A 26930-nucleotide genomic window follows, 5' to 3' on the forward strand; every position below is an offset into this window, starting at 1 on the left:
GAGCAAACCCGACCTCCGCAAACACACAAAGCTGCGTATCATGGTGCTCGCAGCCATGGTCCGGCTGACAAAGTCTGCCGTGTCCAAGCCCGACTGAACGGCCTCACACATGGCATCCTTGCCGTCTTGCACGAGGGCTAGAAAACCATCCCGTTCCTCCCCTTCGGGAATAGGTTCAGCCGCCAAAGACGCACAGTTCCACAGTGTGTGTCTGAATCTCACTAAGGCACAAGTGGAGTAGGACTTCAATGCCATACCACCAGCCGAAAATACCTTCTTTGCCCAACCATCAAAGCGCTTATTGTCCCCATCAGGAGGGATGGTAGGGCACGCAGCCTGCTTTGAGGAGGCCGTAGCCGCCTGCACCACCAAACTCTCTGGAGTAGGGTGCGTCGATAAGTAGTAGGGGTCACTATTGGATGGGCAGTATTTTTTCGGCAGCGACTTACTAACTGCCGGTAGACTCTCCGGAGCAGTCCAAGCCGCCGCCATCCTCCTTTGCAAAGCCATGTGAAACGGCGATACCGGGTCAGTTGGTGGACCTTGATCCAGGATGTCTGTCAAATCATCCTGAGTAGAATCAACAAGTGGAGCAGACCACTCCAAGTATTCTGTCACCCTTAACATGAGACGCCGATAGGAGGAATCTGCATGCGCCGCAGGCATCGGGTCGGCCAAACTCCACCTCCGGAGAGGTGTCAAGGCCACTAGCGTCATGCAATGAGTGACTGAGTTCCTCCATCTGACTATGCCCAGATAAAAGATCAGGGACATCAGGAGGCACAACCATCTCCTCATCAGACAGTTCCTCTGAAATATCTTGCAAAGGTTGGAAAAACTCCAATCTAGTAGGAGGAACAGAATAGGGCTCAAAAACAGGCCTCACAGACTTACTGAGAGCCTTCCTTGGAGGTTCCACAGCCCTCTGGGGCACCTCCTGCAAATCCTCCACAAACGGTGACGAAGGAATCCGCGTCGACCGAGGTGCCGACGGCGTTGACAACTTCTTTGAGGGCGGAGCCTTGAGAGAGCCCCTTGACGGACATGGCACCGGTGGCCTCGACGCCTTCTTCGAAGGCTTCACAGGTTCCGACGGTCTCAATGGTGCCAAGGACCTGGACCTGGATTTGGCACAGCTATGGCGATCTCCCTTGTCCGAACTGGACCTTGATGGCTCCCAATGACCGCGCCAACCGCCCGAGCCTGAAGGCGTGCGAGTGGTGGACCGAGCCGTACGTTGCCGGCTTCTCAAAGGCGCGGACAGAACTGTGCCTTGGGACTCGAAAATCGCTAACATCTGCCGGCGGAATGAAGCCCATTCGGCCGGCAACAAAGTCTTGCTGGAACAAGTCAACCGTCTGGCGGAGTCCTCCTCCTCCGAGGACGGGGAAGGCGACCGGTGACAGCGCTTCCTAGAATGACTCGACGAGGCAGAGGAATGGCGGGAACCACTAGACCGAGACCCCCTGGATTTTCACCGACGCGGAGAGTCGTCGCTCGAGTCTTTGGTCAAAAGCCCAGCGGACTTCAATTTATGGGGCTTAGACACCCTACCTACCTTCATTTTCTTCTTACGTTCCCGCAAGGCCTTATGACATCAGGGACTGGAAATCCTTGCAGTAGTCGGTAGCGTGGCTTTCACCGAGGCACCAGAGGCAGATATTGTATGGGTCCGTGATGGACATCTTCGAACCACAGTCCCGACATTTTTTAAAGACCGACTTCGGGGTAGCAGAAGAAGATGAAGACACCGCTTTCGAAGCGAAGAAACGAGCGCGCTGAGATTCCGAAGCAAACACGTTTGCAGAAAAAACAGAACTGAGGCTACGGGCGCCGTGCGTCCTATATATAACATCCGGTGACGTCGACCCTCGAGGGACAACGGATTGACGCAGGACGCCCTCTGTCAAAAATGTTCCGAAAGCAGCACAGCAGTGGACATTACCCGTCATAGATGTGGAATACGTCGGAGCACACAATCTCCTCGAATACGTCAATACCCGAGAATGCCTGAACGAATTCTAAAAAAAAAAAACTACAACACATACAAAATGTGGCCGCCAGACTGCTCCTCAAACTTCCCTGAAGAGAACACATCACTCCTGCGCTAAAAACACTACATTGGCTACCAATAAAACAACTAATCAAATTCAAATCAATGAGCACCACCACAGAGTAATCCAGAACCAAGGCACAGAATTCCTGAGTAAATTACACAACAAGAATGCTCCGATCAAGCAACATTTGCCTGGAACCAAAACCCTACAACAAGAGAAAACTCAGGGGATCCTCTTTCTCTCACCAAAAATGTGGAACGACTTACCAAAAAATATATGCAAAACAAGAAACCACCTACTATTCAGGAAACTGCTGAACTCGTGGCTCTTCACTGCATAATTTGAAGAACGCCCAAAGGGGCACACATACCTAGTAAGAATGATGAGTGAAGACGCTGATCCCGGATCCCAACAATCTATCAACTACAAACAGAACCTAAGGAAGACATTCTACAACGTATCAAACTACAAACTGAAGTTAGCCATAACAGCATGACACCAATGACCGAATACTTAGTTAGACCAAGGACGATACATCAATAGCACCCTGGCCCCTAATCACGCCCAAGCCCATGCAGACCACCGTCAATACAGACAGCGGGGAATAGGGGGCGGCCAATCCACAGCACCAACACCTGAACGGGGTGGTTTGGGGGGGGGGGGGGGGGGGGGGAGTTTGCCGGGGAGACATATCCCACCAATCTAAGATCCATACAACACAACCAGGAACGCCTGGTGACATCTAACCTAACGGTTAGTTGGCCAAGAAACTTAACTAGCTTCTAAGCATACCCACAGGAATGCTACTTAAATAGCACAAGATCAGCTAGAAGCAGGACACCACCCACTAACCCAACTTCAAATCTCTGCATCCATAATTCATCCGATAACCCACACAACCATTTCTCGCCCAGAAAACCGCACACACTTCACAACGCCGCAACACCAAACACCACATAAACTACATCAACAGCACACAAGGTATCGCACTGATACAATACTACACAAAAGCTCAGTGCACGGTGGAAACTGAACTGAAGCACAGCACATCACTACTCTCACTCTCCTGCTGCCTCTTCACCAGACTAAGCTAACCCCCCCCCGCCCCCTCTTCTTACAGATCCGCCTAAGGACCAACTTGGTGGGCGACGGTGCGCGATACAAATATCTTTAACATTAACAACTTTTCCCTTCAGGGACGGAAGGAATGACTTGAGGGTCCAGAACACTGCCTGCAACTGCAGGACATTGATGTGGTGTTAAGGATTTCAATCAGGCGACACCCACCTTGGTCTCAGCCTAGGATGTAGCGCTCAATTGATCTGCCCTTCTCTTTATTTTATGCAAATTCAATTTGAGATGGTACACAACTCGTATCACACCACCTTTTTCAAATACCCCGGGTCACAATTGACCATGAACCAGGCCGGTTGGTGAAAATACAATATTTATTATTAAAATTCAAAAGAAATCATACCATTTTTAATATGAGGCAGCAATCGCCAATGGAGTGATACTTACAATGAAAATGGAAGCAATGCACTTGTTTAAACTTCTCCTAGAACATATACAAAACACACTGAATAGGAGCACTTTTTGGATAACCCAAGTTAAGATTTCCCCCTGCAATGTTCCTTCAACCCACAAATAATCGAATTCTGAGTGGATAGAAAGAAGCAGCTGGTAGTCAGAATAAAAATCCAAACTACCCTCATAGAATAAGAGGCAAAAACAGAGGCAAAAACAGACTTTAAACCCGTAGCAAAGGCCTAAAATAACACTCGGAAATGGCAAATAAATGATTAATATGCGGTTAAAACCAAGAAGTAAATAGGATTTCTCCCTGAGGCAAGAATGCATAGACACTTAACAATAAAAAGCAATGGATCAACAAGGAGCATACAATCCGAAAATTAGTGGAAAGTTAACACAGCTGCAGCCAAATGACACGTTGAAAAATTTGAAATGTACCCAATTTCCGTTTAAAATGTCAAAAACGGTTTCTTGGAAAAACGGGTGAAACTCTGATATGGAGTGTGATTATACATCACTGGGACAATATAGAGGTGAAAATAGGTCTCTAGCTGGTAAATTGAGAGAGATTTGGAAGGTAAGAGTGAGGTTCGTTTTTAGGAAAAGATCAGTTAAAAGTGAGAAAATCAGTTTTGAAAGAAAGGAAAATGTTACTTACACTAAATTATCTAGGCTATGTTGTTAAAGAGGAACACAGTAAGCACCAAGGTTGATTCGCGAGGTCAACCCCGTCGCCCCAGTGCTCAACCCCAACAATAAAATATACAGAAATTGGTTTGATTACTCCAAATATAACTAAGGGCTTATAATATACACCAGCCAAAATTGAAAAGTGCTAGCACGTAGAATTATCCTTGTATCCTGTCCTTCATGTTTAACAGGTTCAACAAGTTACCAGGGTATAAATAGGACCACTCAGAGATTGGGATAAGGACAAAGGCAAGACAAGATAGGCTATGTGTTTCTATGGGGTGGGGATGATGCTTGCAGTCCACTTTTTGGTTTTGGGATTTTTTGGACAGTCAACGGGGTCTGGTCACCACATGGTGGTGCGCATGGAAAAGTCAGCTGGGCAAGGTCTGGTCACCGGGTAGCGAACAGCTGGGCAATACGGGTCACTGGATGGCACAGGTACCGCTGGATACAGTCTGTGGGCAACAGTTACTGGACAGCAAGCCTGTCTGATTTCAGGATGCAAAAGTTATCACAGCTTTCCCCTTTTTAATGGGAGATTAGTGGGTTGATTCTGGACCAATGGACTTGCTGGGAATAGTAATCAGCTATGCTTGGGTTTTGCAGTGGGCTCTGGAGAAGGGTCAGCACTGGTTTGGCCTTGTAGTTGGAATCAGCAAGATGAATGGAGCAGATCAGGAACGCAGCACAGGAACTTCAAGAGTGTCTGTAGTTCTGTCAGGTACTCTTTATATAGAGCATGGTGACATCACAGAATTATTGGTGGGCAGAACTGAGCTAGGCCAACCTCCAAGAAGCGGCTAGGACAATCAATGTTGGTTGCCTCCTCGGGGAGGAGTCCCAGTTTATGAGGTTGCATTTTATAAGGTAAAAAGCCATCCCAAAGTCCTTTTTGCCCGAAATCAGTCATAACCTAATTTATACATTTGTGGCATTTTAACAAATCACATGGGCAGATTACATATTTTATCTAGAGCAAATTATAAACCACAAAATCACATTTAAACTGACTTTCACATTTTTGCAAAGTCCTGCTGCAGAGATAAAAGTCTGACATTTTTATTAATAAATAGTCTTTGGAAACAAATGTCAGTATTGTTCTACATGTATGGGCATGCCTTTCCAAGGCTACCCCCTGAGCCCAAGTTGTCAGATTTCCTTTGAAGCTTCTGGTAGAAATCACAAGGAGGTGGGAATTTTCACTTTGCACTTTAGTGTCCTAGAATTCTATTGTATGAGGCTGGAGCACAGACAACAGTCTGTCCAACCTAGCAATTATCACTTCTGTGTTAAGGAGGTCCTTATGTTGCTAGCATTCTCTCATCAGACCCGTTTGCTGGTTCTCCCCCCCCCCCCCCATGTAGCCACTGCAGAAACCTATTTTTGGGCTGACTTCCCACAAGGCAGCCATTGCAGTTTGATTCAATTGTATTTATTTTTGCTCTGAATTGGAAGAACACCTGCTGAATAGAACCATCTCATACCTGTATTTTCACATCACAATCCCCTTCACATTGCTAGATATGGGCAGGGCCTTAGCCACCATGCCCTTTTAAAAACAGATATTTTTCTTTATTTTGCAAGAGTACATTTAACATGAGGTGACTGAAAGTTGCATTTTTCTTGCAAATCTGGTTTTTCTATCTAGATTCCCACATTGTTTTGAAGCCATAGTTAGTTTCTTGTACACAACAGTCTATACAAGGCAAAGGGCTCCTAGAATTGACAGGTGCACAGAAAGCTCTAATTTTCTTTTCAAGTAGTGATTTTTGACATTTTGTAGCACAATTTAAGCGTTTCCTGTGTAGCTGAAGGAAAGAGTTTGTTAATTTTCTCAGGTTTGGCTGACACAGCCTGTCATTCAGCAATAATGTTCTTTTCTGATGGAGCACAATGTGAAAATGCCTGAGCGTAACGGGGTCTTTTTGATAAAAGTGGTTTGGTGAAAACAGGAAAAAATAGCATCTGAGCAGCATCATTTTAGAGGTGACATATTCCCCTTTTTTTTTCGTTTGCAAATGTAAGAACACTGGCAGGCTTCCTCAGTGTGCCCCTTTGTTCCATCCTGCACAATATGTGCTTGGCAAGATGGTGCATGCAGCCATCTTTTTGCCAGTGCAAAACGCAGTTTTGAGGCAATGGTGCTTACTAGAGCCAGCCCAGCCATTGTGTTTCTGCTGAAATGCAGCTTGGTGACGTAGGGAAGTACAGCTGAGTTGGGTCAATACATCCCACAGTGGAGATCCTTCTCTTCTCAAAGCCACTGGCCTCTGGCGTGCAGACGCCTGGTGTGGGCTACCCAGCCTTCCTGTGAAGCATCCTTAGTGAACGTCTCTTGGTATTGGGGTGGGGAGGGGGGTTCTGAAACCCTGTGCCTCGGGAGACTTTGGAATGGAAACCCCACCACCATCTCGCTTGTCGGAACTCCTTGTCAAGAGGGATCTTGTCTGAAGCGTCTGGACACTTGTATCCAGCGAGCGTACAGGATCTTCGGAAGAGGTTGCATCTGTAGCCTGCAGAGCCGGATGAGGTAGATGTACGACAACACCATGCCGAGCAGCAACTTGATGGTCCACACCGTGGTGGTCTTCAGTGACAGCCATTGCAACTTTCCCAGAATGGCCTCCACCCTCTCCCGAGGACGATGCCAGGAAGGAGACGGTGTTGAGCCTGGCTCCCAGGAACAGTGCATTCTGCGATGGAATCAAGCAGGACTTTGGATAATCCATGGAGAATCCCAGATTCGTCAGCAGCTGGGCGGTCCTTTCCGTTTGTCTGACGGCAACTTCCCTGGACCGGATGAGCCAGGCGTCGAGGAACAGGAACACGCGTATCATCTCTAGACGTAGATGGGCCGCCAATGGTGCCAGGCACTTCGTAAACACACTGGGCGGCGATTTTAGGCTGAAAGGGAGGGCCTTGAATTGGTAATGTCTTCCTTGCACCACAAAGCGTAGGAAATTCTGATGGTTCCTGTGGATGGGGACGTGCAGGTACACGTCCTCCAGATCCAGCAACGTCAAGAAGTCTCCTTCCTCCAGTTGGCCGAGGACGTGCAGCAACAGGACTATCCTGAACTTCTGGGACTGAAGCTATTTTTTGAGATGCCGCAGGTTTAGGATGGGCCTCCAGCCCGCGGTGGTTTTCTTTACCAAGAAGTATCTGGAGTAGACTCCGGAGCCCCAGAGAGTCTTCTTGGAACTGGCTCTATCCCCCCCCTTTCGTAGTATGGCATGTAACTCCTGTAGGAGCTGAGGGATGTGCTGTTCCTGCAGAGCCACCGAAGGGATCCGCAGACATTTTTGCTGAAACTCCAGGGTATGTCCATGGGCAAGAGCGTCCAGCACCCATCTGTCCATGGAGATTTTCCACTCGCCGATGAAACTCACCAGCCGCCCGCTCATTAGGATGCAGTCAGGGGCCCGACTTCCAGGCTGGTTCAGTCCTGATTCGGCACCTGCATCCCGCCTTGGGGCTGACGTCGGCGCGGTCCACCTCCAGAGAAGGACGACGAGGAGTTAGAACTTTTCCTAACAGCCGCCGATACCACAGAGTATGACGACTGTTGCGATCGTAGGCACCTGGGTGCGGACTCCAGCACCCAGTATCTTTTCACTAGCCTATCCTGCTTGGCTGTGGCCGGGTTGTTCATCAGGCCCATGCCCTCATCCCAAATGTCGTCCAGGAGGGGTACGGCCATGATGGTCTTACGCTTTGCCTCTGGTAGAGGAAACCTTCCTTTTTGGTCTCTTCGTGTGTCAGCTGGAAGTGCTCGGACGCCATGGCATGAAACAACCCTACCTCGTCCGGAGGGGACACCCACAGCTGCGGCAAGCAGCCCACAGTGACAATGCTGTTGTCCGTTGTCGCTGTGTCCGTTCCCGTGTCCTGGTCCCTTGGGGGATACATGGGCTGGGGTTGATGAGGTGGTGCTGGGTGGCGCTTCCTCTTTTTGGCCAGAGATTGAACCGGGGCATCCTCCTCTTCTGAATATCCAACATCGTGTGCAGGTTCGAGAGTATGTCCAGAGATCAATCTCTTGGAGTCAGTTCGGCAGGCTTACTAGGCTCTGCTCCACTGGCATTTCCATCATCTCGTTTCCGCCCTAGTCCTCGGCATCGTCCCCCACGTCCTCAAGGATCATGTATATGGACTCCCAGTGGTCCTCATCTGAGGACGAAACATCAGTTCCTTGGAGCGCAACTCGACCGGAGGACTAGCCCCCTCTCCCCCACCCCTCATTTTTGCATCCTGAGGAGTCTGATTTGGGCTTAGCTCCGGCATCCTCTTTCCCGGTGTCCTCTCCATGGGCCCGGTGGAGGCCTTCCGCCTCGGGGGCAGGGACACTGAGCCCCGCCAGGGCAACCTTGAGCTAGATGGGGAGCATGTGCAAGTGGATCTAGGTCACCTGGCCTAAGCCCCACCCACCTGGTGCCTTCCTGTTTGCCGCTCTTTTTCACCAGTTAGCAAGCCCCGCCCACCTGGTGCCTTCCTGCTTGCCGCTCTGTATCCCTACTTAAGGAGCCCTGCAGCCTCTTTTCCTTTGCAGATGGGGAGCAGGTGCAAGTGGATCTAGGTCACCTGGTCTAAGCACCACCCATCTTCTTAGCTCTGCCTTTTCCTTCCTGCTCTTAACTATTAGATCAAGGGTGTTTCTCGCCCTTGATCGGGCGCGCAGAAAAGGGCAGGTGCAGAAAAGGGCAGGCACAGAAAAGGGCAGGCACAGAAAAGGGCAGGCACAGAAAAGGGCAGGCACAGAAAAGGGCAATTCCTGTTTGGACCTGGGCTGACCCCCTGCTCAGACAGCAGGTAAGTATGTACCAACATGTGTTAACCCCTCTGTCCCCACAGGCCGTCCCCACAGGCCATCCCCACCCCCTCTGGTCCCCGTGTGATGTTCCCTTGTGCCCCCCCTTCTCGAACACAGGTGTTGCCTGTTTTGCTCGATTCTTCTACCCTGCTCCCCCTCAACATCCTCCAGCCTAATTCTGCAGGAGTCTGTTCTGATACATTCTGGTTTCACCATCACGGTCTTGTGGCCAATGCTGGATTTGACTCATGGACTTCATTCATTCACAGTGCATCACTCTTTCTCAACTCTCATGCTGGACTTCCTTTGCATCTTGTACTCATGGTGGCTCTGAATCATGTTGTTCCCATCTTCATCTTGTATACTGGCTTGCAACATTATGTGTTACTACTGACTTCTGCAATTATATGCGTTCTCCACTCTTGCTTCTCCACTCTTTCTGATTGCTTACTCTCTGTTCTCTCCTGCTTTCCATTCTCCCTTTTCCCATCTCCTCCCCTTACTTTCTTCTTTGCACTTACTCTATCAGAATTGTCCCTGGACCTAGTACGATAGCAACCTCGTCCCTTTCCTCCACCCTCCCATTACTGTTCATTTCCTCCCCACCCCACCCCACCCGCACTATCTGAAATCTCATCACGCATAGTATGATAGTTGTTTGTTTTGTTCCTCCCCTCCCTTTCTGCACCCCTCTCCCTCACCTTTTGTTTTTCTCCGGCTCTACCAGAAATGTCGTCAGGCCTAGTACGGTAGTCGCTGGTCTGTTTCCATTTCCTTCCCACTCTCCCCCTACCTTCCTGATCTATGTCTTAGCTCTTGCACTATCTGAAATGTCCTTAGGACGAGTACGATAGTTAATCTCACATCCTTACTGTTCATGGCCTGTAAGAATGTCATTGTATTTTCATTTGTTCCCTCCCGTGCCTTGAAGCGCTTTGAAACACATTGTGTAAGGGCGCTATATAAATAAACTATCATATCATACCATACCTTGACCGGGTCATCCTCTTTGGCTTTCGAGAGAGTGGCCGCTACCATCTCGGTCGTCGATTTTTCCTGCGCTGCCTGGGCCTTTTTTTTTGGCAGGTCGATCGACTTTTCCTTTACCTTAGGCTTCTTCCTCAGCTTAGCCAGGTTGGCAGACAATCTGAGGAGGAGCTGGATCGATGCCTGGAGATGGAGACAGATGGTGAGGATAACGTGCCCTGCCCACGAATGGGGCTCCCTCAAAGGACTTAGAAGTCCGCTCTTCGGACCGGTTGGTTTTGGGTGAGGCATGCCCCTGCTTCGGGCACGGGGTAGAGGGTTTGGAACTGAGCCACACCCCCAGTCTAATGTGCTGATCTTTCATGGTTCTCTTGTTGAATCTAAGGCAGATCTCGTGATGATCTTCTCGGGGGTCCGGGTGTAGAAAGAGGCACTGGAGGTGTTTGTCCTCGACAAACACATTCAACAGCTGGAACAGAGCTTGAAAAGGGAGATTCCCTATTTCTCCTCTTCTGTCATGGTCCAGAGTAGGGAGTAGGCCAGATGGCCTTCTGGAACCTTGGAACACCACAAGACGCTCCTTGCTTTTTAAGGGCGTGAAATTCACTGAAACGGAGCCCGCTTGTCGGCTGATGCAGAGAAAGAGCGCACAGGCTGTTTGACAAATACAGGACTTTCTCGAAAACACGCAAAAAACTTAGAATAGCTCACGGAGCAAAACTCCAGGACTCCAAACACTTGAACATGCTGTAAAGATCTGAAGATGGCTGCCAGAGGAAGGGCTTCGGGAAAGGGCAGTCATTGGCTGGGGGCAGTATGACCCATAGCTCAATGATTGGTTTAGAGGAGACAGTTTTTTAAAGTGAAAGTGAAACTTTCTTTTACTGAGGATTCCCGGCTTGACTGAGAATATTCATGAGCATATGAATCCATGCCAGACCCCATGCTGGAGAAAGGTAAAAACTTTACTACAGAAAATGAAATGGGATACATGGTGCCCCTGCAACAAATCACTGGCATGTGCTACAGTAAACCCATACAGAAATCTCGCAGTGGGGACAGAGTCCATCTGCACTGGTACTACATGGGCTGAACAAAGCCCCCAAAATAGGTGAATCGAGCAAGAAAAGCAAAGAGACAAATTAACACAAAAAGTCAATAAAGGCAAACAGCTGGGGCTCCATTTAGGTCAATTGAAAGAAAGTTGCAAAAACCAAAATCTTTTTAATAGTAGAGGAGAGGCAGAGAAAGAAAATCAAGGCATAGAGATCGGAGAGCCCTCAGGATAGAACCAAGAAGGGAGAATACTGGAGGAAAGAGAAAGTTACGAGTAGGAATAGGAAGAGGTAGAGGTAGAGAAGACTAAAAAGGCCCAGGTAGGAAAGAGGGTACCAACGAGGAGTGTTAGGGAGAAGTCTCATTTTATGGCTAATTTTCCTTACCTATAGAGTCCCCCAGCAGCTTTGCTGGATTTGAAGGGTTTGTTTCTTTTTTCCTGCTAAGAGTGAGACTCTCCCCCCCCCCCCAACTCTTAGGCATTTTTGCTATGTGTGTTCTAGGCTATTTTTGTGTTTAATGCCTATGGGATCTTTCTCAACCCCATAGGAAGGAACAAGTTACTTACCTGTAACTGTTGTTCTCCAGCATGGGTCTGGCATGGATTCACATGCTCATGAATATTCCCCGTCGTCAGGCTGGGAATCCTCGGTAAAGAAAAAATCAGTATCAGTTTCGTTTCCGATCTGTCTTTCGTAGTAGTAACCAATCACTGATCTCTGCGTCATACTGACCACAGCCAATGACTGCCCTCTACCTAAGCCCCGCCTCTGGCAGCCATCTTCAGATTTGGTAGCACGTGAAGTGGCAGTATGACCAAGTGAAGAGCCGCAGAAGGGTAGGCGGGAGGGTTCGCATGTGAATCCATGCCAGACCCATACTGGAGAACAACAGTTACAGGTAAGTAACTTGTTCCTTCTCCAGCATGGGGTCTGGCATGGATTCTGGAAATAGAAGACTTCGAGAGAGCCTTCCCTTGATTCACAGGTCCAAAGTTCACGAACAGCTGTGATGTGCTCCGGAAACTCTTCGTGCGGTCCACGTAGAACTTCAGCGCTCTAGCCACATCCAGTGAGTGCAAAGTCCTCTCGGCCGGCGACGAAGGAGACGGGAAGAAAACAGGTAACACCAAGGGCTCGTTAAGATGGAAGTCCGACGGCACCTTGGGCATAAAGGAGGGGTGCGTCCTAAGCACCACCCTCGAGGCATGGAAAGTCAAGTACGGTGCTTTGCAGGATAGGGCCTGGATCTCTCCCACTCGTCGTGCGGAGGTAATGGCCACCAGGAAAGCAGTCTTCCACGACACAAACTTCATAGGTGCGGAGTGCATCGGCTCGAATGGGGGTCCCATGAGCCTGGTCAGCACCACGTTAAGTTCCCACGCCGGGGCCTTCACCGGCGGGAACAACCGGAACAGTCCTTTCATAAACTCTTACCAGTCGATGGGACCACAGGGACGTCCATCCTGTGGTTCTGGTATATCTGGAGATCGCCGCCAGATGAATCTTAATGGAGGCATGGGCTAGCCCAGCCTTTGCCAGCGATAGCAGGTACGGCAGCACTTGAGGGGCCGTAATCCGTAGGGGGTTCATCTTCTGTGCTCGGCACCAGATAGGGAACCTCTTCCACTTATGACCATAGCATTTGAGAGTCGAGGACACCCTGGCCTTTGCAAGAACCTCTCTGCAATCGGCCGGGATATCGTAGCCTCCAAACTCTAGCGCTGCAGGAGCCAGGCCTGCAGGTTCAGCGACGCCGGGTCGTGGTGGAAGATGGCGCCTCCTTCTCTGGAGAAAAGGTCCGCGTTCGCTGACAGCTTGATGGGAGGGGACGTTGACAAGTCCAGAAGGTCCGGGAACCAGATCTGCCTCGGCCACGCCAGTGCGACGAGGATCATCCTGCACCGGGACCTCTTTAGCTGGCTGATGAGTCGAAGCAGCAACGGCAACGGAGGGAACGCATACAGGTATAGGCCGTCCCAGGGGAACGAGAACGCATCGCCCATGCTTCTCGGCTGGGGAAACCTGCTGGCGAACCTCTTGCACTTCGAGTTCGTCGCTGTTGCGAACAGGTCGATTTGGGGTTTGCCCCATTGTCGGAAGAGTAGATCCATCTGATCCTGGGCAGTTCCCACTTGTGACACGCGCGCAGCTCCCTGCTGAGCGAGTCGGCGATGGTGTTGCTTTCTCCTGCCAGGTGGAAGGGAACCAGGAACATCCCCTGGACGACCGCCCAGTGCCACAGATCCTGTGCCTCCTTGGCTAGGGCTGGGAATCTGGTGCCTCCCTGCTTCCGTATGTAAAACATTGTCGTGGTGTTGTCCGTGAAGATCCGCACCACCTTGCCCTTGGACGGGAGGAACGATTTGAGAGCCCAGAACACGGCTCGGAGTTCCAGGACGTTGATGTGCAGGAGCCTCTCCTCCGGGAGCCAGAGGCCTCTTGCGTGGAGATCTCCGGTGTGGGCGCCCCAACCTTCCAGGGAGGCGTCCGTCGTCACCGTCTCCTGGTACGCCGGCGTCTGAAAGTCCTTGCCCGCCGTGAGGTGCGCTCGAACGCCCCACCACTGAATCGCCCGCCGGAACACCTCGTAGAGGGGGACCCCGTCTTCGAAGGTGCCCGTCGCCTGCATCCAACGGGCGTCGAGAAATTCTTGAAGAGGGCACATCCGTAGTCTGCAGAGGCGCACCAGGTAGATGCAACAGGACATCATTCCCAGGAGGGACTTGATGGACCTCACCCTGGTCACGTCCGTGGCAAGCAGGCGCTGCACTTTGCCTAGAATGGTTTTCGTTTGGTCTTCCGATGGGGCCGCCAGGCGCCTCACTGTATCGAGCTTCGCTCCCAGAAACAGGGCCACCTGCGACGGCACCAGGTGGGACTTTGGGTAGTTTATGGCGAATCCCAGGTCTGTGAGTAGTTGGACGGTCCTCGCAGTGTGTTCGACGGCGAGTTTCCTCGTCCTTGAGCGGATGAGCCAGTCGTCCAGGTAGGGGTAGACGTGAATCCCCTGCAGGCGCAGCCGCACCGCCACTGGTGCTAGGCACTTGGTAAAGACCCTGGGGGCCGACTTCAATCCGAACGGCAGTGCTCTGAATTGGTAGTGGCGTCCCTGGACGACGAACCTGGAGGAACTGTTGGTGATTTTTGAGGATGGGAACGTGGAAGTATGCATCCTCCAGGTCCAACGACGACAGAAAGTCGCCTTCCTCCAGCTGTCCCAGTACGTGCTGGAGGGTAACAATCCTGAACTTTTGTGATCTGAAGTATTTGTTCAAACGACGAAGGTCCAGGATGGGGCGCCAGCTGCCCGTCTTCTTCCTGACGAGGAAGTACCTTGAGTATACCCCGGAGCCTCTTCGGGACAAGCTCGATGGCGCCTTTTCCTGAGCATCGCCCGTACTTCCAACAGCAGTTGCGGGACGTGATTTTCCTTCCTGGCCACAGGTGGAACGTGAGGGCACTTCTTCAGGAATTCGATAGAGTGTCCTCTTGCCAGGATATCCAGCACCCAACGGTTGGTGGAGATGGACTTCCACACGCCGAAGAAGTTCGTCAGCCGGCCTCCCACCGGGGTGCTTCGGTGGGGGCCCGAGACCACGGCCGGCTCAGTCCTGCTTGGAGGTGGTGGCCTTGCCGCCCTGGTCACCCTGCCGACGGCAGCGAGGCGCTCCCTGCTTGCCGCGACCCCTGTAGGCCTCCTGAGACGAGGAGCGTGCCGCCTGGCGGTAGGACGACGAGCCACTGCCGGATCCCTTGGAGGCACCCTGTCTGACTCCGGAGCTCCGAAAGGGCCGTCGTTGCTGAAGGGCTCCTAGGGCGCGGGCCGTCTCCGTTTTTATGGCTTGGAGGGATTCGTCCACCGCCTTCCCGAACAAGTTGCTGCCATCGAACGGCATGTCCAAACACCCTGGTCTGGACGTCCTGACGGAAGTCGGTCGCCCGGAGCCAACCCCGTCGTCGTAGGCAAACACCGTTGCCCAGCTGGCGGAACCCGGTATCGGCAATATCGGTTGCCACCGTTATGGCGTGGTCTGACGCCACCTTGCCCTCTTGCAGTATTTCCAGAGCCTCGGACCTCTTGTCCGGCAGGAAGTCCAATATGGGGCCCAGCTTAAACCAGAACTCCCTGTCGTAACGGGCCACGATCGCCAGGGCGTTGGCCGCTTTGATCGTCGTCGCCGCCGACAAAATGACCCGCCGCCCCATGGCGTCCAACTTCTTTCCCTCGCCGTCCGGCAGGGAATTAGACGTCGAGGCTCCTGACCCCGCCGCTTTCTTCTTCGCCGCCGAGACGACCGAGTCTGGCGTTGGCTGGGCCCTGAGGCACAGGGGTCGGTTTCGGGGACCCGGTACTTCTTCTCGTACCGGTCCCGTTTGGCTGGTGCCGTGGAGGGGTTCTTGAGAACCGACAGGCCCTCCTCCCAGATGTCATCGATTAGGGGCACCGCGATGACCGTCTTCCTCTTGGCCTCCCGGCGCTGATCGAGGAAACCTTCCTTTCTCTGCTCCTCCGGGCAGAGCTGGAACAATTCGGACGCCCTGGCGATCATGGCGTGGAATGAGCCAATCTCGTCGGGCGGCGAGGCCCGTGCGACGGGAGACCCGTTCCGTCGTCGTCGCCCTCAGAACCAGTCGTCAAGCCCAACGCACCGTCATCTCCCGACTCGTGGGAGGATGAGGAGGGAACTGTAGGCCTTAAGGGGGCGAGCGGAGGAGAGGGTTGGGTCCTCCGTCGTTTGTTCTGAGGACTTCCCGACGGGCCAGGTTGCGGGTCCTCCGACCTGGGCCGTGGGAATCTTGTCCTTATCTCAGAGCATAAGGACTGGATGGCCGACAAAATGGCCGCCGAGCCATCCTGAGGCCTAGGATCCGGCTGCGCCGGAAGGGAAGGCCACTCTTCCTCACCATCGTCGTCTTCCTCGGTTATTTCCCGAGGATCTTCCTGACGGGATCGAACCTTCTCGAATTGGACTTCGAGGTTCCTCACGGCCTCGGTCAGTTCCTCCTCCGAGGCTGACTCCGAGCTCGAGGAGGGCACCGTGCACCCCCTCGCTTCTTCCATCATGACGGCCACGACGATGGGCTGAAAAGAGGATTCCCCTCCTTGGCGGCTGGGAAACTCTAGTCTCGGAGGCGGTCTCTGCTGGCGGTGTCTCTGCCGGCTTGGCCAGAGTCGCCGCGATAGCCTCGATAGAGGCCTTCGCCTGCTGGGTAGGGGCCTTGACCACCTTAGGTGTGTCCCGGGCCCTCTCCTTCGGGGAGGGGCGAAGCCTCGCTCCCCCTCTTCCGAGATCGGACGGGGCTTCTCCCGAAGCTTAGCCGGGGTCTCGGACTTCCTCTTCACCGAACCGGAGCGTTGGCTCGTGGTTGACGGTGCCGGGGAAGGTGCGCCCTGCTTGGCGACCGAAGAGCCCGACCTTTCGGCGCTCCCGGAGCCAGCGGACTCGCGGCGCTTGGCCTGGTGTTGGGCCTCCGTCGCCGGGGCGCCCGCACAGGACTTAGAAGCCCGCTCGGACCCTTTCTTCTTCTCACCCGTCGAGCCCTTCTCCAACCAGCTTGCGAGACGGGATCGACGGTCCCTCATGGTCCGCTCCGACAAGTTCTTGCAGAACTGGCAGTCCTTCTCTACATGAGTCTTGTCCCCATGAAGACAGTAGAGGCATCGCGAATGTTCGTCTTCCTTAAACACATTCTGCAGCCCGCATCCAGGGCAGCTGCGAAACAGCTTGGGACCGGGTGACGAACTCGCATCCTGGGCCATCTCGAAGTAGGCCGCGAATCTTCTGGAATCCTCCAAGAAGTTGATTCGACGAAATCTTCACCCTTGAGGGGCGTAGGAAAATCCCGCAACGGGTAGCCGTTAACGGGAGTAGAAACGGTGGAGCTTGAGGCTCGATTAACCGAAAAAATGTGAAAATTCACCTGAAAAAGCGCGAAACACGCAGTAAAAGCTCGAGAGCTAAGCACGAGGACTCCCAACACTTGAACGTGCGGTAAAAATCTGAAGATGGCTTCCAGAGGCGGGGCTTAGGTAGAGGGCAGTCATTGGCTGTGGTCAGTATGACGCAGAGATCAGTGATTGGTTACTACTACGAAAGACAGATCAGAAACGAAACTGATACTGATTTTTTCTTTACCGAGGATTCCCAGCCTGACGACGGGGAATATTCATGAGCATGTGAATCCATGCCAGACCCCATGCTGGAGAACCATCTTTATTCACGTGTTACACAGCACCCTCCGTGCAGTGACACAGGGGTGTCGTAGTGACCCCCAAACAGACTCCATACCCTGGGACTGACTACTGTCTCCCAGGGCATGTAAAGTCCCCGTTGACTACAATCAAATCATATGAACTAAACCAGTACAACCCATCTTACTATGAAGGTACTGGAAGGGGTTAATAGTTTTTCGCCCTATGTTAATTTTCGAGTGGGTACCCTAAAGTCCCTCTCTCAAAGGTTTCTGGCTGGTGGCAGTGGTTACTACCAAAAATATTCGACCGCAAATATTTCCCTATGGGATTTTCCCATTTTTCAAGGCTACCACTTTTACTGACAGCCTCTAACATACCGCCGGTTTATTTTATTATTAACTTTACTCTGGTAGGTTTTATTTGCCAGAACTTTAATATAAATTATTTCTCGTGTCTTCCTCTAAACTCCTAACCCAGGTCGGGGGTCTTTTGTTCGTCCCTTTGGCGGGCTTCTGCCAAGAAGCCCTCCTTTCGGCGCCACTGAGTCCGGGGTGGATCCATTGTGTGGGAGGGGGAGTAAGACCCCTGGACAGAGTTGTCTCAGCAACCCAGGTCACACTCTTCCCTGATAGGTTGGAGGGTCTCCAGCCAAGATGACCACTCCACTGTGTGAGTGACAGCTAGGCTGTATGAATGGGGATTTTTTTGCATAAAAGCAGGGTCCTGAGGACTGGAAGAGCAAGACGTCACCACTGGAACCAAGAAGCCGAAGAGGAGAGAAGCCAAAGACCTCTGCAACGACTGAACCACTGGTGAAGCCCTGCTGCAGCATCTCACCACTTCTCGCCACACGACGAGAGAAGATCTTCATCTGCAAGAGCCTTCTTCCCTTGAGCTGGTGGGGCCAACCAGTTTGCCAATCGCCTTCCTGGACCTGTCCTGGTCGAATGGCCAGTACCCCGTACTCGGAGACCGGATAGCCAGGCACCCGTCCACCCGGACCGCGATTTAAGCGAGCATACCTTTGATTCATTGGGCAGCACCGCGGCTGGCTTCATCCCCGGGTAGGGCAGTAACTCGAACCTTCCTCCACGACTAGAGCTTCTCTTCCTCTGCGGGATACCCCGAACCGCAGGAACTACCAGGAACAACCGCCACCGCAGGAGCCTCTTCTTCATTTAAGGTACATTGTTCCGCCAGGCCACCCTTTTCGCGTGGTAGTGCTAAAGGTGTTTTAAATCCTTTACCTACCTGTTGGGTTGGCCGCCCCATCCTCTAACATTGTCTTTCACCTTCTGCATCCATCTTTTCGAATCGGTAACCAAAGACTTGACTGCAGCTACAAGAACATTTAGCTCCCGGGCCCTTATGCCCTGTACCACTGACTCTGGCACAGGCCTATTGATTCTGGCTGAATTTGTTAGAACTGCCTTCTTGAGATTTGCCTTTTTTAGATTGCTTCTCAACTAGAACTGTGTTGATGCACCTAATTCTTATAACCACCTTTTCTTTACAACTTTTAAAACTTGTGAAGTGCCATTTTGCTCTGTTTTCATTTGAGTATTCTCTATGCTAGGGTACCGCCGTGCCTATACTTGCTCACAAACCTATGGGAAGTGTTGCTAGGGTGTGTAAGAAGATATTCCTGTATAACTTGTGCTTTCCCTCCCTTGTGAGAAATTGCTAGAGTGCCATTTGTGTTTGGTTTTCACTTTGCCGTTTTGCTCAGTTTTCACTCTTGCTCAAACTTGTCTACAATTTAACTAGGGTGTAGTGTATACTCTTCTTGACTGATTTTAACCTGCTTTATTAACTGTAATTAATGTGTTGAACTAGAAGTGTGTAAAATAAATATATATGTTCTTTTTAATACAAAGCTTGGGTCAGCGTTTCCTTGTGCCATAGTTCTGTAGCCCTATTGTGTAAACCCTGAATACTGCTCATCTCCCTCTTGAGGTAAGTCTGACTGCTTAGCCACAGCTACCAACTAAATCTTTGTGGTACAGACTGATACCAAAGGGGATTTATTGCTCATACCTGTAGTCTTAATTTTCTGTAGTGCTACCTAAGGGAACTGCACAGGATTCTGACTAACAGGTGGTGTGACCTGAAAGGGAGTCCTGGAGGACTGAAACACAAGCTTGAGAATTCCCCATGACCAACCAAAAAGAGAGGTGAAAAAAGAAGTACGCTGGACACGAAAACCCTGAGACTGAGTGACCATTTGAACCACCTGGGTGGTGGCCACGTCCTTAAGGTAGAGCGGGAAGGGCAGAGGGCCAATATTTTAAAGATCATTAGGTTTCTGTTTTCTGTAACATTTTCGAACTTGCCACTGTTGGTGCATTCAAGCCTAATCCCTTTGTAAAGCAAATAAAAGTTACTCAGTCACCTTTAAGTACCCTAGAGTGCTAGGATATGCAATTAAACTAGATGTGCAAATAATTATTTGGAGGAACTAAAAAGAACTATTTTCCCTAAGACTCGTAGTTCTGCACACTTCACCAACAAAGAAGCAGGAGCCTTTATTTTACCCATAAAATTTAAGAAATGTAATAGATAATTATAAAACTGACCTGACTTTGAAGCATGGTCAATGGAGTCTCTCCTTGCTCCATTGCATCAGGGTCACACAACCAGCTCTGTACTGGCCGAGTCTGCTTCAAAAGGGAAAGGTACGCATGGAAAACATCAGCTTTCACATTCTCCTCCCGTTCTTTAAATCTGGCAATTAAAGCAGGAGAGACAGTCTTGTAGAATTCCGGCAGCATTTCATGCCGGGTGCTGACAACAGCATCCAGGCACTTGGCAGCTGCTCGTCTAACTTTCCAGCTCATGTCATCATCGTCACTATATTCATCATCACTACCTGCAACAAAACACAAGGAAGACACTGGTAAAACCCTTCAAAACCACTGTATGAATTGTGTTAATAAAGTCCACTACCACTAGGATTTTTATAAAACGGTCCCCTTGGCAATACAGAACTCTTAGTATATGCCTGTACCACGCACGGTAAGGGTAGTTATGGCAGCCAGGCTAATCTTAGAAGGGAGAGAGGGAGGTAGGATGACCCAAAGACCCTATAGCATCGATATTGTCCAAAGAAACACATACATTCTGCTAGTAATATAAAAATAACGGTTTGTCTGCTAACTATCTGTCTCAATGCCAGTAAGACAAATCCTTATTGGGATACCTGCACCCTTTCCCTCCGACCCTCAGGCTGCCCCCTACCCTTACCAACCTGAGAAGCCAAAAACCTTGGGGTCATCTTCGACTCCTCTCTTTCATCCCTCACATCTTGGACATTGCCAAGAAGGCCCACTTCCAGCTTCACCTCCTTAGAGACACTCTCCCTTTCTTCGGTTGCCCCAGAAGTTCAATGTCTGCTGAGCACTGGTCTGCTCTAGGATGAACTACTGCAATAGCCTTAACTTCTTTTGCTCTCTAAGTCCCCTTCAGCTAATCCAGACTAGGGCTGCAAGACTAATCCTTGGCTTCAAGCCCAGGCACCATTTCTCTCCACCGCTAAAATCTCTCCACTAGCTCCCGGTGGATGCCATAAACAATTCAAGAACCTCTGCATCATCCACAAGGCTTTCTGGGGCGTGGACAACTATCTCAAACTTTCTCTCCCTAAATAATACCCTGTTAGAGCCCTCCGCTACTCTAACTCCAACTCTGCTTGTTAAACGCTTCTCCAAACAGAGAATGGGCGGCTGGTTTCTTCAGCTGGTGACCCTCTTTGGAACAACCTCCCTGCCCCTCTCAATCTTGAGGTGAACCTTAAGTTCCGTACATTTTTAAAAACCCCGCTTTTCTCCAACTCTTTCCCTTCCCTGCTAATCATCCCGCTTCCACCGAGACTGGCGTCCTGGTCCTTTATGGACATCAAGGGTACCAGGTCCTCAACCTAGTCAACATCATCCCTCCCCCTCCCCCGTCTGCCCCCCCCCACTTCAGCACTTCCCTTGGGGGCCACGCCTGGTAGCTGTGCATCCCACACTCTGGTTTCCTCCGCCCCATCACTTAGCCATTGGCCTCCCACTTTGGCACTTCTCTCCCGGGCTTCCACCAGCACTTACCCATACCTTCTGCTGGCCCCCTCCCCTCCATTCCTGCACTTCTCTTCACTGCACGATCCGAATGTCACAAGGCCTAGTAGGACCATGATTGTATGTTTACTGTCTTTGCAGCTGTGATTTACTCCCATTGCTCCCTCCCACTTTTGCCTTTTGGCGCTTGGAAACCCCATTTTGTTGTATAGGCATCTAACAAATATATATATATATACACATGGGATACATTACTCACCGTAATCGTATTTCTGATGCTTGAATCTGCTCGATTCACATGCTGTGCATAGGCCGACATCTAGTGGAATCTGCAGAGTATTAGTTTGTTTTTTGAAACTCGAAAAGGGGCGTCAAACCAGGGCATGCCAGTAATACCATCCCTAGTGTGACATTGCCGGTACCCATGATCCCTCATATGTGTAGGACCCTCAGATTGTATTATTCTGACATGAGGAGTAGCGCGAGTACAGAATATCCAAGCAGATAAGATAGATAAGACTACAAGCATCCATGCACCTTCTCTCAGAGGGGAGGAAGGGAGGGAGCATGTGAATCTAAGCAGATACAAGCATCAGAAATACGATTATGGTGAGTAATGTATCCCTTCTGAGGCTTGTGGAATCTGCTTAGATCACATGCTGTGTATAGATTAGCGAGCAGTGCTAGGAGGTGGGATGTTAGAAGGGTCATGGGCGAGCAAATGTCTTTGAACCACTTGTCCCACTTGAGTATCTGTCTTGGAATGAGTGCCAATGCAGTAGTGCTGAGTAAAGGTGTGAATAGAGCTCCATGTAGCTGCTTTGCAAATGCTGTCAAGGGGTACATTTGCAATGAAAGCCAGAGTGGCTCCAGTACCTCTTGTAGAGTGGGCCCTTGGCGTGAAAGGCAGTGTCTTATCGGAAAGGGAATAGCACAGTTGGATACATCCGACTATCCACCTAGAGATGGCACTCAGAGACGCGATCTCCCTCTCTGCCTGGAGCTATGGAGACAAACCGCTGATTTGTCTTTCTTAGCGGTCTGGTCTTGTCTGCATAGTAGAGGACCGCTCCCTTCTCACATCTAGTGTGTGGAGTTTCACCTCAGCAGAGCTCTTCGGTTCTTGGAAGTCCGGTAGCTCAATAGACTGGTTAACATGGAATTTGGAAATGAACTTGGGGTGAGTGTGTAAAACCAGTTTGCCCTTGTGAATAGTAAAGAAAGGATCCTGCACTGACAGAGCTTGAATTTCACTGACCCTTCTTATGGACATGATGGATACTAAGAAGGCAGTTTTATAAGTCAGGTGTTTGAGACTAGATTTGTGCATGGGCTCAAAGGGAGGTCCCATGAGCTTAGCAAGTACCACATTAAGGTCCCAACCTAGTGGTGGGTTAGAAATTGGAGGGTGGAGTCGGTTTACCACTTCCATAAATGCTTTGACAACTGGCACCTTCCACCATGACACCTTGTTATTGGAAGTTGTGTAGGCTGATAAAGCTGCCAGGTGTACTTTAAGTGAGTTAAACACTAGCCCTGCATCCAGTAGGTGGAGCATACAGGTGACAACACTATAAGGAGTACAATGAACAGGGTTGATTTGCTTATTCTGACACCAAATTACAAATCGTTTCCATTTATCATACTAACAGTGCCTTGTGTTTGGTTTTCTTGACTGTCAAAATATCCATACACCTTTGAGGTAAATTGAGATGTCCGAACTCTAGGACTTCAGTAGCCATGCTGCCAAGTTCATCGAGTTGGGTTGAGGATGCACCGTTAGCCCCGCGTGCTGGGAGAGTAGGTTGTACTGGCACAGGGGTTTAATGGGGGAGGGTTGCACACCACAAGCTTGCATAGGTGTGGAAACCATGGTTGTCTTGCCCACATAGGAGCAACCAGGATGAGCGTCATCGGTTCCCTGTGGATCCTTTTCACCACCTTTCTCATCAGCGGGGTTGGTGGAAAAGCATAGGCAAATATCCCTGACCAATTCATCCATAGCCGTTCCCCTTGGAGCATGGTTGGGGGAACCTGGATGCGAAGTCTGGGCATGGCCCGTTTTCGCTTGTGGCAAATGGGTCTATAGTGGGGAAACCCCACTGATAGAAGAAGTCTCCTACGACCTTCGTGTAGTCGCCATTCGTTTTCCTCTGGGAGGGGATCTCTGCTCAGAGCATCTGCTACCGAGTTGAGTTCCCCAAGAACATGTTGGAATGACAGGTAAATCTTCTGTTTGAGTGTCCCTTTCCAAACTTTCTTGGCAAGTTTGGACAGATTGGGAGAACAAGTGCCCCCTTGTTTAAGTAAAACATTGCAGTCGTGCTATCTGTTAGGATCTGCACTGACTGGCTGGATAGGAGGGGATTGAATGCCTGAAGTGCTCTGAAGACTACCAGAAGTTCTAGCAGATTGATGTGGTTCTGAGAGACTGTGTGAGACCAGAGACCCTGAGCTGTCTTGTGAAGGTCGTGAGCTCCCCACCCTGCCAGAGAGGGGTCTGTTGTGACGACAGCCTGTATCTCTGGATCGTAGAAGGGTTTCCCCTTCGTTAGATTTTCTCTTGTCAACCAGCGAAGACTCTGTACTAGTGTTGGCGAAACAACCACTAGATCGTCCCACTGACCACTTGCTTGAGACCACTGTTTCGCCAACCATTCCTGCATGGGTCGCATGCGCAGGTGCGCGTGGGGAACCAGGTAAATGCAAGATGCCATCATGCCTTGCAAACGCATAGCTTTGCGCACCCTTATTTGGCGACCGGACTGCTATTGAGGAATTTGCAGCAAAACATTTCAAATTCTTTCCTCTGATGGAAAGGCCAACCCCTCTTGGGTATGTAGGGCAGCTCCTAAGAATTGTTTTGATGTGTTTGGCACCAGGCTTGACTTTTTCTCGTTGATTGAGAAGCCTAATTGGAAGAGGTCTATTGTTCTTTGGATGTTTAGTCTGCAAATTAGGAGGGACTCCCCTGTAATGAGCCAGTCGTCCAGATAAGGTTACACTAGTATGCCTCAACCCCTAGCGCGGCCCCTGCGCTGCCTCTGGGGAAGCCCTGTGGGGATTGGGACTGATTGTTACCCCATGAGGTTCCCCGATTCTGGTAATGGTTTGAACCCCTTTGGGAACCTTGGCCCTAAAAGCAGTGAAATATGTTTCTTCTCCTCTGTCCAGAGGGTTTATTGGCGAGTTGTCCAAGAGATTTTAAGGTCTCGTACTCATCCTTTGCCGTCTTTAAAGCTTCTTCCACTGCCTTGCCAAATAGAACGTTCGGCTCCACGGGCATATCTATAAGGGTTGCTTGGGTTTCAGGTTTGAACTCTGACTGCCTCAGCCAAAAATGACGCTTAATCACAGTGCCTTCAGCGATTAACCTTCCAGCATTATCTTCTGCATCAAAGTATGTCTTTAGCATGCAGCCGGATACAGATCTTCCATCTGCTGCTAGTTGATCCATCTGGCTCTTAAAGGGTTTGGTTGCGGAGCATACCGAAGCGGATACCTCTTCCCACTGATGGCAATTGTAGCTTGCCAAAAGGGTGGCACTGTTGACAACCTTTCTACCCAAAGCGTACAGTATTTTACTCTCCTTATCAGGAGGTGCTTCCGAAGAAGCAAGCGGTGTACCTCCCCCTTTTCTGGTGGTTTTTACTACCAGAGAATCCAGTTTTAATTGACCCCTAATGTACAGGGGATCGGAGGGTGCAGCCCAGAACAATTTCTCGACTCGCGGGTTAACCGCTCGAGTGAGATTAGGGGTTACCAGCGAGGGATCAATCCTACGCCGAATGGATTTTAACAGAGGGATAGCCTGAGTAATGGCTCTCTTGTCTCCTAGGATTTCTTCAGCGAAATCCATGTCTTCTTGGACCCCTTGTGTGTCGATATGAAAATGGGCAGCTGCCTTAGCTAGTACCTCATTGAGGAGAGGTTGATTATCAACAGGTGAGTCATGTACCGGAGGGGGAGGGGGTCTTTAGAAATTGGGGAGTCAAGATTGTAGGCTTCAGCCTCATCTTCCTCCTCCTGGCCCATAATAAGAGACCCCTGTCTGGTCATCCACCAATTATGGTTCTGTTTCATAACAATATGAATCAGGGTGGTAGTGTTCAACCCTAAATGAGTGTGACCAAGCCCTGAGTTGGAGTGTCAGAGCAGAGTTTCTTAGCAGGGGGCCGAGAGGAGCTAGGTATCGCTTAGACCCCCGAAGGGGCAGCGGTAGCAGGTGTGTTGGGAGTAACTATGAAAATAATGAGGGACCTTTTCATAGAAGTCAGCCATGAATGACATCCTTCTCATTACCCTATCAATGTCAGCTGAGTTCCATTCTTTAGAGCTAGGAATCACAACATGTTCTGGTTCCTCGTCAGTGCCCATATCATGAGCAGTGGGAGGAACGAGTTTAACTTTAGTGGTAGGATCCAATACCATGGACTTCCCTATAGCTTTAGGGTCTTTATGCTTCTGCTTATGAACATGGTATTCTGAAGATGACTGTTGTTTATCCCCCTTGCCATGACTAGAGGAGCGTTTCCCAGTGTTTTTAGGGGCCTTCGAGGGATTTGACGCCTCGCGTCGAGATTCGGATTTGGTATTCGAGGAAGGATGTCGAATTTCGGGTCTAGATGCTATGCGTCTTGGCTGTGTAGGATGGAGGGCAGAATCGGGGACTATGGATAGTGCAACACCTTTGTCAACCGAAGACGGTTGGCCTTTGTTATAAGGCAAAGACGAACGGGAAGGCCCAGAGGACACAGATTCGTTGGACCACTCTCTTGGGGTCTTCCGTTGCCGATCACTCGACACGCGTGTCGAGTCACGGCCAGGGCTGATGTGCTTAGTGGAGGTAGTAAGTGTAGCGCTTTTGCCGCCGGGTTTTGTCCCCACAACGTTGCCGCCGGTCAGTCCTTCGGTGTCGGGGGCCTGCGCTTGGGTGTCCGAAGTCACCCCTCTGCCCTCGCCGTCTGATTCGGCGGCATTGCTGCCATCGCTGAACGTCCCCTCCACTTCCATGGCCTCTAGCTGCCTGGTGTAGTGGGCCCAGCGTTAAGTTGAGCGATCTTTAAGGGTTTTTCATCTTGAAGAGCTTGCAAGCTCGACAGGTAGCCTCGCGATGGTCTTGTGGGAGACAAAGTATTGTGCTCGTCTACCCAGGGAAAAGCCCTGTTACACTTTGGGCAGAACTTAAATGGAGTACTCTCCATATGTTTTAAAATGGTAGCGGGCTGGTGTTATGTAGGAAAAAAAGGTGGAAAGCAGCCTGTATGAATACCCCTCACTCTCCCTACTGTACAGGGCCGAGGCCAGAGGCCTTCCAAGGCCCGAAGTCCATTGTGGCAGTCCTCGACGGCTGGTTTCCTCGATCTTCACCGGCACTGATGTTCGGCATAGGGTGGAATTGAACAGGGACGTTTTTTTAAAATGTAATTATAAGTATAAACAGCTAAAGCTGAGGGAACTTTGCAACATGCGTCCAACTAGTATGGTGGAAAAAAACAATCTGAGGGTCCTACACGTGTGAGGGATCATGGGTACAGG

General features: G+C 50.6%; 1 protein-coding gene across 1 annotated transcript in view; it reads right to left on the reverse strand.

Annotated features, from left to right (window-relative positions):
- Nucleotides 1-26930, reverse strand: part of CAND1 (cullin associated and neddylation dissociated 1) — a 769151-nt gene that overhangs the window by 293108 nt on the left and 449113 nt on the right. Inside the window, exon 8 of the mRNA XM_069629730.1 lies at nucleotides 19911-20203. Within this exon, the coding sequence (XP_069485831.1) occupies nucleotides 19911-20203 (293 nt within the window). The remainder of the gene's footprint in view (nucleotides 1-19910; nucleotides 20204-26930) is intronic.

Source organism: Ambystoma mexicanum, chromosome 12 (assembly GCF_040938575.1).
Source record: "Ambystoma mexicanum isolate Mex_15411 chromosome 12, UKY_AmexF1_1, whole genome shotgun sequence".
Lineage (NCBI taxonomy): Eukaryota > Metazoa > Chordata > Amphibia > Caudata > Ambystomatidae > Ambystoma > Ambystoma mexicanum.